The 18,595-nt window shown below is 27.9% G+C and overlaps 1 protein-coding gene across 1 annotated transcript in view; it reads left to right on the forward strand.

Moving 5' to 3' along the window:
* Positions 1-1,103: 1,103 nt before the first annotated feature.
* The window catches only part of LOC100166998 (uncharacterized protein), a 79,957-nt gene continuing 62,465 nt past the window's right edge, over positions 1,104-18,595 (forward strand). Inside the window, exon 1 of the mRNA NM_001246067.2 lies at positions 1,104-1,467. Within this exon, the coding sequence (NP_001232996.1) occupies positions 1,416-1,467 (52 nt within the window). The 5' untranslated portion in view covers positions 1,104-1,415. The remainder of the gene's footprint in view (positions 1,468-18,595) is intronic.

Genomic DNA, 18,595 nt, shown 5'->3' on the forward strand with positions numbered 1-18,595 from the left:
TGAATTTAAATATCTTAATATTATAAAATACAAAAAGTTAATTATTATAATTAAATAATTGAAAATTTCATACTTACTATAAAATTAAAAGACAAGCCGTAAAATAAAAATCCGAAATACTTTCACATCATTAGGTTTTTAATTTTTTTGATTGCTTATAACAGTATTTTTGTACAATGCATACCTACTAATATAATATGGATTTATTATTCCAAATTCGGTCTTAAATCTATTATAGTTGGTGTGATTTCTGTAAGCAGTATTTGGTTATTGAAGGGTTTAAATGCGTGTTGGAATGTGATGAATAAGAAACATTAAAATATTGGAGAAATAAAAGTTTAATACCACTTTTATTGCGTAAAATAGTGCTAATTATTTAAAGATATTATTAAATTCATTACTTTTATAATATATTAGATCAGGATTTGTTCTGAAATACTCTTTGAATATTATTATCAGTAACGTGTTAATAGAAGTTTTGAGTTTTATTCGACGAGTTTCACAAGCCCAACCACAAATTACGGTTCCGTATTATATGGTAGTTGATAATAATATATATTTTATCGTGCCAGTGTATTCATTACAACCTCTATGATCAGGCCTGACTTAAGGAGTAGGCGACATAGGGTGGCACTAGGGTGGCACTTCAGCTGAATTTTCATAAGAGGGAGGCATTTTCAAAAAACTGATAATATTATATTATTGTTAGGCCGTTAGGGGCGGCAAAATTTGCCTAGCTCACTATTTTCGCTTGAGCCGGTCCTGTCTATGATTATTTTATGAGCTACTATTATAATATTATATAGGTATCTAGTGACTTGTATGATATGTTTTATAAAACAAATACCTATATATTTTATCATAACATAATGCGTCGATATACATTATGGTATATTATAATATTGTTAGTACATTATGCATAGTTGTGAAAAATAGGCGTTCACTTTTCGACAAAACAATATGACATGCGTTTCCACCGCGTCGGTCCGGAGACGCGTGTCGTGGCGCCGTCCCGAACTATAGTGTGCATCGCACGGCGCGGAGATGTTGCTCCTACCGGCGGAGGAGGAGCATTTTGAAATTCAACCGCGGTCGCGACAGTCATCGGCGTCCCATTCGAGAGGGTTGTCCGCGTGACCGCAACGGCCGCCGCGGAACGCACACGTGTGATAATACGCGACGACATTAATCATTGTAATTTTCGTCATCGCGATAATAATGTTACTTATAACCATTACACTATTATAATATTTTTATTGTTGCCGTTATTAGCCACGCGGCCGTCAACGCGCGTGTGCGTGCGAATACAATTTTTCAGACGTTAAACCGCATAATATCGCAATATATTTTTAACACCCGCGCAGGACACGGCAATACGACATTCGACCGTATTTTCAATTGATTTCCACTCAACTATGATCTTCGGGTACACGTGGATTTTCGTCTGTACGTTGATTGCGTATTGCTGTAAGTATATCGATACCTAAGTAAATATTAATGACTGTTGAATTATAATAATATTACAATATTCGAAGACGTGATGACCTAACACAATATTAACGAGATCGTAAGAGACGAAAGAAGCAATAATGCACTCACTATTAATTGAAATATACGTCAACGATTCTACGACTTTGAACAGACGTCGGTACATAGACGTGAAATATTTTAGACATTTTTTTTCAAATTCGTTCGGTACGCAGCTATAGACAATTTGTTTAACTTGTACAAAAAATAATTAAAAATAAATATGTGACGTCAACATTGGACGTGTGTCGAGAGTATACATTGGAAACCAAACAGATATAACTATAAAATGTGATGGCACAGAAAAGAGCGTATTTCCAAATTTAATTTAAATTAATATTTATTATAATATGCTATATAACATGAATTTATAGCTTGAACCTAAAATAGGTACGTAAAGTCTTAAATTTACTAATTTTGAAGTATGGTTGTATATGACATGGTTTTATATAACTAATAAAATCCACAACAAATAGGTTAATATTTAAAATTTATAGCTGTACAGGGGACGTACGTTTTAACAAATCGCTTACAATATATTTAGTGGGTAATTACCTAAATAAATATTTTAGTACGGTCACTGGCTAATCAATGACGTAGCCCAAAACAAAACAACAAATATCCAAAATATTACAATTATATAAACCATTGTTATTATAATTGTTAGTCCTGAATAAAAAAAAAAAAAATATTCCACGTTTTAATGTATAAAAATAGTAGTGTTTTCAATGACATATTTTCTTTGTTAAAACATAATACGGGACATCGCCGAATACATATATATAGACGTATAGTATACACAAACTGTTCTTTTCAATTACATCATTCAACTAAAAGCTTGATATAATATAGTACTATGCATAACAGAGGACGTAATGCTAATAGGGGACGTAATGCTAACGTAATCCCCCCTCCGGTTCTCGATACCATGGGGGGGGGAAGTACTATGCATAACAGCCTTAGAGCATTAACTTAAAAATCATAAAACTTGTTACTAAGAAGTAGTGTAATGTTAACAAAAACAAGTATGCTTGAAATTGTATATTAAATATAAATTAATAAACTAACTTTATAGTGTTATTTTAAAAAAGTACATCGCACAGTTACGCAGGTACCTATATATTAACTGATTGAATTTAAATTACATAACTGATAAAATAGTATAGGTAGTATTATATTTAATTCACAAATGGACAATTATTGGAAAATGTTTTTGTACATAAAAATAATTAGGTAAGTGGATTCATCTCAATTTTACGTATTCTACATTTTTTTTTACGAAATACATTTTCCATATTGTATAAGCGATTTAAATATATAAATTATATATGTTTTTTTAATATAATATTTAAAAATTAAACTATACAATTTTTATATTGAATTTAAAACTTTTTCGCTTCGATAAAAATAATAAGTACACGCTGTTTAAATATAAATCACAGCTTACAACACAAAGACGTAACTTATTTTGAATTCAAAATTATAAAAACAGTTTTATTATTGATTTGATTTTAATAATTTTATTTAAGAATAATCCAAAAACTACATAAGTGATTTTTAGTTTTTAAAATAAAATTTGATTATAACTTCCTTTGAGTAATAAAATATTTTATCTATTCACAAATGTGTTGCTGAAATAAATATTACCATAATAATATATTACACCACACAAGCTCGGGCAGTCTATTTTTATTCACATTATTTTAATTCAATTTTTGCCATAAATTTTATATTATAAGCCATGTTATAAAAGTAATCTAAAATAAAATTCAATAAAAGATATTTATACCCCTTTGATTTGGAGTAACATATTTAAATTCTTTATATTCGCTATGGTGTTTTAATATTTTATATTAAGCACCCTGTTGAGCATTCTCTATATATAAATTAGTGAAATTCTTGAGATAAATAAATAAATAAATAAGTAATTTCTATTTTGTATGGTTAAAACCATACAAAAAGGACCTCTTTACAATAATTTAAGTTGGCGTATTTCCCTTGATTTTGATTCGTATTGAATTATTTTGTATTCCTTTTAGATTCTGAGCGGAGCGATGAATATATTAATTTTACAATGATGTGTTTTTTTTTTTAATTTATTTTTATTCTTGTGTCTGCTATTAAGTTTTAGGGCAGTAAAATTTCTTTAATTTCCTTCAATCTTATTTCTTGTTTGATGGAAAAGTGAATCTGGTTGGTGCATCAAGGAGGTTAAAATTTCCAGTAATTTTCAAGAGTACCGGAAAAACAAAAAAAAAAATTAAGAAGAATCGGGGTTTTTTCCGACAAAATCGATTTTAGTAAGTTTTTGGTGTAACTCTAAAACAAATGACCCAATTTTTAACTTATAATAATTTGCACATTTTCGTGATTTTTACGTATTTTGTCAAGATTTTAATGTCTGTAGACAGTTCAAAACAAACAAAAATATTTTGAAAATTTTATCGTGCATATAAAATGATAATATAAACAACCAGTTAGAATTGCATGTATCTACTTGTCAAAAACCGATTTCGCATAACAATGGTTATTGTTTTCCTAGTTTTCCTAAATTTTATTTTTGTTTTTCTCGGCGCTTTTGAACACTAATGGGAATATGGGCAAAATATATATTTTGATCTCGATCTCCCTAATGCATCAACTAAATTCACGATGGGAACATCGAACAAGACATACTGAAGTCGAAAACTGAAGCATTATTTCGACTACTTCTCGTGTACACAGACACAAAAATTAAATAAAAGTTAAAAAACACACATCTTTGTAAGATCAATACATTCATCGCTCCGCTCAGAATCTAAAATGTTCAACTTTTATAGCTAAGGATTGAAATTTTGAAACAAAGTTTCGAGTAAGTAGGTTATTCTGCAATCAAAAAATATAAAAATATAATTACACAGTTATTTTTTATAGTTATTTTATGTTCAAATTTGAACGAAATTACATAATATTTAATAACCAATAATTCGATTTTAGTTATTTTTTTGTAATTTTATAATATTAATTCAACTTACTGGCCAGCGTTATAATTAGGTAATAAGGAATAACAATACAAATTTAATATAAAATATTCTAGACTGGCAATTGGCAAACCGTCTCCGTTCAAAATTGTTTTTCATAATATATTATACAACGATATTATAATATCATTGGATTCAAATTTTATACCATCCATTACAGTGACCCACTTGTAACCTATATTGTACAGCTGCAGAGCGACATAAACTTACCCGCTTTCTTTTTTATAACTATTTTAACTATTTTACACTAAAAATATTATTTCATACGATAGATAAATAGCTTTATACAGTATAATAATATGCACCGAAAGATATTATGTATGATATTATGTGTTTACCAAAGATTGAATCAAATTGAACAGACCCGTGTTTATGCATTCATATAATAATGGATCCGATGCAGATGCGTACGTTTCATTTGCGTACAGTCTATTTTTATAATTTTTCTCACTTACGTACAGCTTATTTACACAGAATAACACAAAGTCTCATTTGCGTACACACTCATTCCCTTCACACTTGGTCAGGCTCAGGGAGGAAAAATTATGAGGATATTTATACCACGATTTATATACCCATGTACAATAATTATATACCAGTGATCCAGAAATTGACACTAATGTGAAGAACGTCGTAAATATTATTTAAAATGATGCCCGCGTGGCCTTTCGCTCGCTGCGCTGCGCTCGGACAAAATAAAAAACGAAAATATCCCTAGACTTGTTATGCAAAACCACCTCAAGTAGGTCAAAGGCACGGCCTACTATATATTTAGGCAGTACAAGTATAAGTAGGGAATTTCCAGCATTTTATGTTGTGTACGCAAATACGACTATAATATTCGTTTGTAGTTTGAACTTCAATAATTATTGTGTGCGCAAATGAGACGTATACGTATGTGCACCACCACCATATATAAATAAAACGTTTAAGTTTAAGGATGTATATTATATAAGTCCTTATAATTTGTTTGAATTGTAGGTATGGACATTTTAATTTTATACAGTTGAAAGACACGTTTCGATAAGTGATAACGATTTATTATTTAATATAATCTGTAATGGCTCAATTGAAAGTATTAAAAAATATGACATATTAGCTGTTAACAAAGAAGTAGATGATAAAAATAAAATTAAGTTTTATTATACCAGTTATATATTATTAAATATAATACTATGTGAGTTTAAGGATAACAATTTTGATTAGAACTTAAAATGTAATTTAATTTGAGTTGAAGTTACGTAACGGGCTTAATTAATACAACATTAAATTACGTGACAAAAATTATGATTTACCAACGCAAAATTCTTAAAATTTTTATAACTTATAAAATAATCTGAGTTTTCATATAAATATTCTATATTATGATGGCTTGTGTACTTTTACATATTATCTTAATTTAAAAAAATTGTTTAACTTTTATTTTATGTTGTACACACTTACTATTATTTAGTGTCTACGAACAATTTACCCACCTATCTAATCAGGTAGGTACACTTATTTAGTTAAAATTAATAAAAAGTTTTCCGGTATTTTAAATTTTATTTGAACGGTGATATATACATTTTTAGAGATTTTTTTTGATTTTATGTACTTATAATATACACATTAAACATAGATGACTTGGAATCGTCTTGTAATAAGTTCTTCACATTCAATATTTATAATATAATGTAGGTACGAATTTTAGAATTTTATTCAGTACCGGGTTCAGTACCTATTTTATTAAACTGTATGCACAGATATGTGCTTAGCTAATAATAACACTACAATGTCAAACGTTTAATTTTTACAGTAAATTGATAACTTTTAACTTTTTAAATGAACTATTAAGTAAATAAAATTAAAACTTGTTTGTTGATGTACAAGCATAATCTTAATTTGTGTTGTATCATGATTCCCATAATTTACAAGTAACATTGGTCCAGAACTTTCACAACTTCACTACAGAAAATTCCCTGTCAAATTTACCACTAACAGAAATCCTCCGATTATAAAAATGTCATCAAAAACCATCCACGGTAAACTACATTTGAAGCTCAAAGAAAATGGTCACAACATGGCCATCCAAAGTTTAGATTCTAAACTAAAATTAAAACCAGCAATAACAATAGACAATTTATGGAGCTATTAATGGATACCTTCCCAACAATGTAATCATCTACCAGATTGTATTAATCTTTTTGTAAGTTATTATGTAAAGATTACTAAATTAAATCAAGTTACTTGTTAAACATACAAAATATACTGATATTTAATAATTTTTTATACGAATATTTCTAATTTATCGTTCGTACTAAATGGATTATAATATTAGATATTGCATTTTTTTTTATACAAACTGTAAAGGAATATTTTTTACAATATTTAATTTATATATTAATTTTATACAAGTGGATTTATAAAAAAATATTATAAAAAAAAAATTAAATTAAATTAAATTTACAACATTTCAGACAGGGACTTTTGTGAAGTGGCTATCCATTGATTGAACTTCATAATATACAAATATAATATTAATGGTTTCATTTTATTTATAATATACACAATAAAGTTTATTTCAGTAGGTAATTAAAATAGTATAATAAATTAATTCACTGAGCAGAAAAAAAAATACATTTTAAATAATTATGCATGCGTGTACACATTTTTATCGTAATGTAACAACTTTTATATATACATGAAATTTTCACTAAAAGCATTAAAAAATATTATAAAACTTATAATATGATATTGTATTTATTGAAATGTTTCAAATGTATTACTGATTTTTAGTGGAGAAAAATACATACATTTTTTTTGGAAATTATGTATATTATTTAAACTGTCTTCTTAAATTGTGTGCTGTTACTGAAAAAAAATCAAATTAAACGACTAGCTTCATTCTCTCCAACATTCTCATGGTTTGAATAATTTAGAATTTTGCAATAATTGAAGAATAACTTATAAAAATACGATAAAAATATGTATAGATTGAATTCCATTTTGAATCAATGAATATATTTTCACGTTCATTAGTATGATTTGAATGTAATTGAATGACGTATGTCGATACTATACAGAGTGTTCAAAAAGTTGGAAAATGGTCATTAGAGAATAATTTGGACTGATAAACGATAATATGATATACTTAATGAGGTGGTTTTTTACCTAAAAAATACGTGTAGCAGTGTTATCTGCTATTATGTATACCTAGGTATAAAAATATTCAAACGGTAATTAAAGTGTTTCCACATTTTTTAGGAACATTGTATAGGTATAACAATTGAAAAATAAGAGTTGTTTGCTTAAATGGTGGTTTGTAGGAGCACAATTAAAATATTAATCATACTACAATAATTAAATTATGGTTAACATTTACAAAATATCAAGAAATAGCAACAACAACAGATTCGAAGAAATCCAATGTAATGACAGTTTTTTTTCATTCCTAAAGAATAATATCATAAAGTTAGTTGGTTTTATTTAATTTTTACAGACAAAAATGTCTATTAGTAAGTTTGAGTAAAAGTGAACTTTTAACTACCTATTCACTTAAACCAAACGTAACCACTTACAAATCCAATTAGTGTTGAGTTATATATTTCTCAAATATCACTAGAATTGTTGTGTATAATTTATTAATGATTACATTAACTCTATACATTCTATTAAAATGTAATGATATTTGGTTATGAATTTTTGTTTTATTACGTTGATATCATAGAGGTGAAATATGATGATTTTTAGTTAAAAAATGTATACATTTTAAGTTAAATTGAATCAAAATTTAAATGACCCAAGAGTAAATTAAACCGTTCAAACTTTATTATTAAATATGTATTAGTAAGAAGTAAAAATTAAATCACAATGTAGGTGGATTTTACAAATCACAAAAATAACAAATACAAAGTTAATTTTATTGAAAACTGAGTGAAATCGATTACCCAGTCAAGAAGCTGTATACCTATTTGTAATTTATCAAAAGAGGAGTAATCAACTTATGATGAAACGAAATGAAGAAAATTGAAAGAGCTACAAAAAAAAGATAAAAACAATTTAAAAGTTCAAGGTTTTGTAAGTATAAGGTTATTGCCAGTACAAAAAATTAATTTATAATACATTGGTTCTATTTTTTTTTTTTCGGAAATGGGTAAAGATGTTTGTATTTTTTTCTTTTCTAAACCACGTTTTCTTCTGCTAGCCATATATACACACACATATATATATATATATATATATAAGCATTGTAAGCCATATTTATTTATAAAAATAAGAAATTATAACTATATAATAACAAAAAAATTAAAAATGGACAAATAGTGGTTTTCTCATATAGTATTACAGCTTTCTACTCTACTCGTATACAGTGTATAATGTAATAAACTATCACATGCATTTGATTCTATTGTTGTTAAGACGGTAAATGTTTTTTGTATTGATTCTTCCGCCAAGTTTTAAATGATGTCTTTACGTCGAAAATTAATTATCCTTTAACACTGTAATAAAGTACCTAGCTACCGTGTATAATCATCCTTATCTGGGCTAGTTGATTGTCTATGTTCCATCATTGTATCCCCTATATCATCAAAGCACAGTTCCTTTGGATACTGAAGTTTTCATAATTTATCATTGCGTATTTAACGTCATCAAAAACGATTTTGACATATTATAGGTATTAATAATCATAAAAAACCGTTTTCACACCACGACGGCCTTCCAAAGGTTGTGTGTTACAAATGGCGGGAATTATATGTATATGGTTGTTGCAAGGTCCCTACCATTTTTGAGATGATTTGTATTTATATATTATTATATTAATATAATATATTGTTTTTGAGTTCGATACAATCGCGTTGTATTTGTACATACATACAGTTTATACATAATTGTGTATCCACTAGGTATATATGATATTATTCAGGAAAAATAAATTTAAAATACGTATATTTTATCGTTTACCTCAGGTTGTAGTTGCATTTATATCGAATTTTTCATGATAATATTTGCCCAACAATTTTGTTGGCATCCGTTATTTATTAGTATATAGGTTTGTTTCAATGTTTCATATTATATACCGTTCAAATGCTAAACAAATAAAAAAGCAACTATATCAACTCGTATAACATTCACAATAATGCACGCTATCTTATGTATTCCCCATAGTGCCAAGCTGCGCACTTCAAAAACGCGAATAAAAATTTATAATATTGTTAACATTTTAAACGAATGATTTGGACAATTTATACCACGCTATTTGGTTAGAGAGGATGACACTCTCGCGTGACGTGCTGTCTCCGTCTTACAAACGTACGACATAGGTAGGTACCTAACAAATTTGTGTTCGACAGTTCCAATTCCGTGCGGTAAGACCATCTTGCCATACATAATAATACGTGCTTTATACTTTTATCGTGGATTTTTTTACGATATTTGTATTTTTCAAGCAATTTATGAGTGGGAGGTACGTACAATTTTACGATTTTAAAATGTCCATAACTATCATTTAAAATAGGAATATCGTAAAAAAATGTATTACAATTATAATATTAAAGCTTAGGTACTACACAAAATCATTGGAACTGCTGAACACAAAATTGCTATGTTTGTAGAACGGATACAACACATAACACGGTTGTGGCGTCCTCTTAATAGAAGGATTCCCACGTAAAAATAATGTAATGAACATCGTCTTCAGCAGTACCACACAAGTGTCAACAGTCATCAATTTTTTTATGATGAATGGTAGCGTATTCACTTTTTTTTAAATAAAAATAGTTTTCAATATATGTCGACCGTGCTGTAGGTTTTTATAGTCACTAAATCAAAAAATAAAATTGCAATATTGGTACGATTAAAAAAATATGTAATTATTTATGAGATGATATAATATTATTTATAAATAAACAACAACGCCGAAATAATTTTTTGGAACGGTTTTTTAACTAAAAATATATATTTTGTACGCCTCCTATCCATCATAACTTACGTCACACGATGCATCGCGTTGAACTAAAATATATTATTATTGTATTGGAATGACAATCATATAAGTCTTGCACTTAAACTAATTAAATTACACTTATAAAACGAATCTCTTCTGGATTTTTGAGATTTATCTAATGCAGTATGTGAGTCTTCAGTATAGTTGTTATATCGGCTCTATTGTAACAATTTTTGCGAACAATTTCACTATAATCGAACAAAGATTACAGGTTTATTTTAACAATAGCTTTGAGATTTTTTTTTAATCTTTCTTTTCCATTTTATACAGATTTGTTGGACTTTATTGTAGTCACTTCTTGCATCTGACAGAATTCATTTTAGTTAAGAATTTGACTTGAATATTGATTAAATGTATCCCCACCCAGCGGCGGGTCTAGGATTTTTTCATGTAAGTTCAGTGAAAACGTCAGGTTTACTGTTGACTGTACCGAATAGTAAACCACGGGTGTGCCACCGTGCGTACCGGCCCGTGTTTCCTGTCGGTACGATTTTCTTTACCGTTTGGTCAGTTTTTGGATTATGACCATGGGGAGGGTACTGTTGTCTTCGTTATGACCTCCTTTATCCCTGGCCGTACTTGCACAAGGGGGCTTAGAATTCATCCCTAAGCCCTAAGTGTGGTGCTGTTCACGCGTTCTGCACTGTGATTGGTGGTCCTGAAAAGGATAGTTTTCTTATGTGGCGGGTAAATAGTATACAAAATACTATATAAATTTAAATTAGGTATAACTTTGTCTGACTTCCAAATGTTGACTTCACCATCGTTTACGAATGCTTAACTACATAGGTACGTTAAGACTATGATAGTCATAGTACTGATTACGATGTGTACCTACCTAAGTAAATAATATTTCGATTAAGTCAGAAATTTATTCATTTCATTTTAATATCTTAATTTAATGTGTAGTACAAATAAGATAACTCGCTGATTGTGTAAATTATAATTTAACCATCACACGTTAAAATACGTAAAAAAAAAAAAAATCAAAATTCGTTATAAACGCTGTGCGCGGTAGTAAATTACAATGTTATACGCATGCGTATAAACGTAAAATCGCAAACTTTGAAAAGACTTAATTTCCAAAATGATCATATCCACAAATTCTTTTTTGCACCATCGTTCTTAACTCGTTGAAATACATATGTTTAAAAAAAATGCTGGGTAGCTTAAGTAAATTTATTTCTCAATATTGTTTAAAGAAAAATTACCTTTCAATTTTTTTTTGTGCCAATTTTGTTTAGAAATGTCCCCAACCTACTGAAAAATACATGTTGTGTAGAGTATGTTTTTTCAGGAAGTAACATACCAAGGGAGGTGCTTGTATCACCCCCTCTGGATCCGCGCCTGACCCGACCTACATGACATTAAAATATTTCATAGATTGATAGATAAATGGTTTTGGACAAAAATTTAAAGGAAGTTTTCAGGTTGGTTTATCCACAAATATCACACATTAAGCAAACCATACCCAATCATATAATATAATATGAACATATAACAACAAACAAAAATAAAACAAATCAGATAAATACGAAAAATATATTTGAGATTTTTCGAAATTATAACACATTACTTATCTCATCTCACTAATTCCATTATAATCTTTTAGAATTTATTTGGAGGATTATTTTTGATTAATTATCACAAGCGATATACGTATATGGTATATCGACATTCGACACACTAAATTTATGCATAATATTGAACAGTTCAGTAGATATGTGACAAACAACTCCTACGAATTTTTTTTTTTTAGAAAACATCAAACATATTTGTGACGCGCTGAAGACCTGCTGTTGTTATGTTTGAATAAAAGAAATTCACATTCATAAAAAATGCAAAAGCATGATAATTTTGTATTCATAAAATCATTCGATGCCAATTACATTATAATATAAATCAACCATACGAATTCAGTCAAAAAGTGTATCAGAGATGTTCTGGAATATAATCATGGAATTTAAAAAGTCTAATATAATGGAGATGAGACAAATAATATATTGACAAAAATATATAATCATAGGTACGCATCGTATTTTTAAATGTGTAACCAAATACTTTAAGAAATTAATCCAAAGTAAAAACTATCGATGTCTGCAATATTTACATTATGTCAGTTTGACGTTAAGTTTAAAATTGTTCGATATGAAATATTATATTAAAACTAGCTGAACCCGTGCACTTTGTTGCCCATTAAGTGTTCCAACTATATGTGACTCAAACTTTGTTCAATTCGTTATTTAATATTCGGTGTATGGTTTCAAAATTAATCTTAACTTTTCCGTTGCCCGGTATAAAAATTCTGGTTCGCAGCAGTACATTATCTGCAGGTAGGCAATCTACCTGCGGTATATCGCGGACCTCGTGCTGTATGTACCTTAGTGTATGATTTAACTCTAAAGTACCAAGGTTATATCAAAATTGTCGTATTCTACCTATGGTAGATTGATATAATCAATTAATACAAAATCCTAGCCTAACCGTACTGAAATCAGACGAATAGACGTAAACGCATACAAAAAAATTCATTCAAATCGGTCTAACCATTTAGGAGGAGTTCAGTCACAACACACGTACAGTAGAATTATTGCGCTTAGCAACATATTCTGCGATTCATTTTTATATTATATGAAATCAACAAACATGCCCGATTAACCAATAGCAACCAATATAATATAATGCACTGTTGCACCACTGTTGTATTTTTGACATACAGATTTGAGATTTCCTACATTTCCGGTGGATTTTCCTAAAATTTTATTTCGTAAAAACCTTCTCCTGGCAGTTACGAACATCTTAAAAAAAAATTAAGTCAAAACGGACCTGCCGCTCTCGATTGATGAATTGTTACACATTTTTGTCTCCATTTTTATATATATAGATAATAACAATGATAAACGCTGAAACTTAATTTTTAACTAAATCCAAAAAAAAAAGATTTTTTTTTGTTGCTTACCTATACGTAGGTATTTTCATCATTATTATTTATTGCGTAGACAACTTTGATGTTAATATTTAAACAACAAATATTTTAATAACATATAGCCATTCGGGTACAAATAATCAATATTGTCATATGATTCGTACCAAAATATCAGACCATATTATTATTTTATAGGTAGGTATACGTTTATTGAAAAATAATGTCAGGTAAGAAGATTGGTAGATAGGTATTTTGTTAACTTTGTGCTTGTAAGTTTGCAGCAAAATGTTGTGTATTTTTATGTCTAAACAAACACAGTAATATACAAGTAGGTACATATTATAATATGCAATATTATAACATATCAGTATCAAAAGTAATTTAATTTTTTGAAAAAAAAAAAACAGAACGCACGACTTTGCTCATCATATGCGCAAATACGTAAAATAAATATTGATATCGAGAAATTTATCAAAACATATTATTAAAAACTCGAATTGTATAATTTTCATAATCTGTGTTTATTGGTCATGACGATAATAATTAACTGCCTAATATGGGCTTATTAGAAAACAAACGTAGGCATTTGATTGTGAGCATTTTTATGACTGTGCCACACTATATTGCGGCTGAACACTACAATAAATGTATATTACTGGTAGGTACCTACTAATTGGTATTGGTACAGCGTATGTCTGCTTTATGTTTTAATTATTTTTCAATTTATTTGAACCGTGCATTTTTAAACAATGCATTCCATCAAAAACACTCATCACTGATAGTAAAAGTTATTTATTATTTTTTTTTTTTGTTAATGAGACAAAATGTAAATCCACGTGCACTATAAAATTAAATATTAAAATGTAAATATTGGTAAACAAAATTGACCATCTACCGTTTTGCCGTTAACTCGTATAATTTTATTTACTTTTGATTTTGTTAACTTGGTATAAACCATTGGTTTCGACAAATAAATATTTTTTTTTTTATTATATCCATAAATTTATTCACAATGAACTGTGTTAAAATATGAAAACAGTTAATTTTTTAGATTTCAAATCTATCCCAATTAGTTCGAGTGTGGACAAAATAATAAATATTTATATTAAAGAATCAGTGACAAGGATGAATTCGTAAGATAAATGTGTATCGAAAATTCAATGTCCAGACAACATCCGTTATATAACTTTAACATACAAATTTCTGGAAATAGACAAATTTACACACCATAGAAGATAAATTCCATTATAGGTACATGGGATTTTATCTTTAAATATCGCACAGTGTTTAAGAAATAGTTTTTCCTAGTTTTCCTTAAGATTTAGTCTTTTTATTTTAATTTTCAATAAAGTGAATTTCGTTTTCAATTTAAATATAAATAAGAATTATAAATTGTAATTTGAATATTTTTTCCACCTCTTTGAATATTAATTGTTAATTTCTTCGATTTATTTATTATAATATCTTATTTTATTTCAATAAAACATTAAAAAAAAGTATTTGAAACACGTAAACCGGTAACGCCGTTATATTTTAAGAATGGATTATGATTTATGAGTAAAATATGATTATAATTTTATAAATAATTTAAATTCTTAAAATTGCAACGAGCTTACGGTTGGAACTTTATGGTAGAAGGAGCGATTTTGTGATGCTTCTAGCCTCTATGTCAGGGATGACAAACTTTTTAATGACTCGCTGTCAATAAAAAATTGTATTTTATTATACGGATTTGAATGACACAACTAAAGTTGACTACAATACAAACGTATTTTATATTTTATATGACACGGTTAGTCATGAAAAATTATAATATCGCATATTATTATCTAATTTACTAAATTGTTTTTTAATGAGTAAATTAAAAAATATTTTTTTCAGCTCTAAAAATCTATAAGACACAACTTTACTAAATTCTTAAGAGAACCAATACTTTCGACTACTCTTTTTGATCAGTTGTATGTGTCTATATGTCATATAACAACAATAATGATATAAATTGTACATGTCTAACAATTCAAATAGAAAAGTGTTGATACCTATGCATAATACCTACAACGTTAGAGATTTTTTTTAATAACGAATACAGAAATTATAGAGTTTTCATTTTGTTGTAATTAAGTAGAAAAAACTTAATTTCGTTTGCAGACCAAAGTACAGCTTACAATTTACATAATATTTAAATCGTACGTCATACATTTTCAGACACGTTCGTGTTAAAAATAAAATATAATATAAAGTCAAGTTTTCTATGAAATATGCGTTAAAAAAAACATTCATAAGAGTATTATATTATACTAGCTGATCCCGTGCACTTCGTTGCCCGTTAAATGTATCAACTCCATATGACTCAAACTTTGTTCAATTCATTATTTAATATTCGGTGTATGGTGCTCAAAATTTATCTTAACTTCTCCGTTGCCCGGAATAAAAATTCTGTTTCGTAGCAGTACATTGTCAGGTTGGCAATCTATACCTGCGGTAGATTGCGGACCCCATGCTGTTTGTACATAAGTGTATGATTTAACTCTAAAGTATCAAAGTTATACCAAGTTTGTCGTTTTTACTTAATTCCAACTACGGTGGATTAATATAATTAATTTATACAAAATCCTATCCTAACCTTACCGTACTAAAATCCAATAAATAAAAAAAAAACAAATTTAACCCTTTGTAAATTAACCTATCTTCTTCCCAGAGGTCTAATATATCCACAGACATTAATTTATACATATATAATATATATATCTAACTATATAAATACACAGACTAAACTCTGCATCTACTTATCAGATATTCTTGATAAGTATAGTTCCAGAGCTTAGCCTGTACAGAGATTTTTATTTAACATTAAACATTTAACAATTTTTTATAGTTAGATATTAGTTTATAATTTATATTTAAAAAGTAAAGCAAATAGTTTTTTTTTTTATTATTATTATTAATATAATAGCTTTAAAACCCATGGAAACCATTTATAAACAAAAATTTAATTTATAAATAAAATTCCCGTTTGAGCACCTCTCGGAGTTGGTACTCTCCCTTTCTAAATTAGCCTATCTTTTAAGTTGGTCCATATTATAAATGGTCACCAAATTTTATCAAAATCCGTTCAGTAGTTTCGGAGCTTATCGCGAACATACATCGTGACACGAAATTGTTATATATATATATATATTATTATTATTATTATTATTATTATTATTATTTTAAATCCGTACAAATTATTTGTATTATTTATTATGTTTGAAAACTATGCACTTACAATTTTCTGAAACCTATATTATTTTACGAAATTGTTACAATTCGATACATTAACTACCTATTATAAAGGTACGAGCATTATGTATTTTATATACTGTATAATATATCTGATATATCAGACGTTTTCCCTATAAACTATGTAAAAGTAGAATTATAATTTATATTCAAACGATTTTGAAATGTTTACGAGTATAATACTTACAATAACAAACGTCAAACTTTTAAAAAGTTCAAGTACTTATTATATCTGTAGAGTATCATTTGTATTCTGAATAATATAATAAGGTTCCTACCTACGTGAAATGACAATATTCTGATTTTGTCGTCAAATTAACTATATATTTAATATTATCACGAATACACTATTGGATCAGACTTAAATGAATAATTTATGGACTATATAATTATTTAATACGAACATAATGAAATGCACAGTGAAATAATGCGATTATGCGTTTTATTATAAATCACCTTTATTACCGGGTATATACTTTCTAGAAAATAGAGTGACTAGAGTGTGCTGTTTTCTTCGCCTCTATCATATAAATACAACGCACAATGACATTCAGAACTTATTTTGTTGAAAGACATTTTAAGTATGAAACTTAAGACATTTCAGTTCAGCTTCAAGGCGTTAAAAATAGCATCCTTCTTGGTTTATTGTTTTAGCTTTGTGTCATTATAAATTGTTTTGTGAGTTCAAAAATAGCAGTTCTTACAAAAAAAAAAAAAAACGTCTGTAAAGTGTAAATGCAATAAGATAAATAATTTGGTAAATGGAAAATCCAAATTTTAGACGACTTTTTAGAAATAACCTACTATTTGTATTATGTAAAAAAAAATAGACAATGTCAAAATACAGAGGGTGTGTATCTTAAAATTATTTACAACATTTTAATTCAAGCGCACAATATATTAATAATGGTTAAATGATATATTTTAAGAAGACTCGATACGTTTTCTCCGCCTGTTTCATGAGTAATGCACAGCGTAAATGTCATTCCGTGTTTATGACTCTATATAATATTTTAGTTACGGTACATGGATCCATTAAACATTTTATAAAAAACATTTTTAGTGCTTTTATCGGAAGTTTTTTTTTAATTATAAAATGTTTACATAAGTTATTAAAAATTAAAAATACAAAAAAGTAGAACAGTATTTTAAATAACTCTGTACCTACGCATATCTTAGAGGCATTAAAACAAAAAAAAAATATATTAACCGATAAAACACAGAAACCGCCCTTGTTTGTACATCATTTAAAAAGGGATATTATACTATAATACCTACGCAAACTCAACTCTATAAACTTGATGTTATTATTTTTAAATGTTATTATTAATACCCATATTATAATGTTATAGTTATCGGCTACGATGGTCCTTGTGCATTTTACGTATTTATGTCGAAGTATATAATACGCACATATAGTCACGCATAGCCGATGTCGACGTGTGATCAGTGTCGCATTTAGACATTTTTCGCCGCGGTGCAAAAAAAAATTGGCACCCCCTAAGCTCCGGTGAAAAAAAATTGGTCCCCCCTATGGGGCCTAACCACGGAAAATATGGGAGATAGATTCTCATTAACCTTTTAGATTTTGAGCACAGAAAAGAATATTTATTTTACAATGTGTGCTTTTTTTAAAAATATTGTTTAGTTGGTAATTGCTTGATCCTCTCTACGCAAAGATACATTTGAATTTATGTCGCCTAAACCTTGCTTATAATTCATCATATAAATTGTTTTTTTTTTAACATATTTAAGTAGGGTGGTAGGTATTTCATGAATAAATAAAATAAAATTATATAAAACCTATGCAAATTATATTATTAAAAAAATTTTCAAACAGCATAAATACTAAATATACTA

The sequence above is a fragment of the Acyrthosiphon pisum genome, chromosome A2 (genome assembly GCF_005508785.2).
Source record: "Acyrthosiphon pisum isolate AL4f chromosome A2, pea_aphid_22Mar2018_4r6ur, whole genome shotgun sequence".
Taxonomy (NCBI): Eukaryota; Metazoa; Arthropoda; class Insecta; order Hemiptera; family Aphididae; genus Acyrthosiphon; species Acyrthosiphon pisum.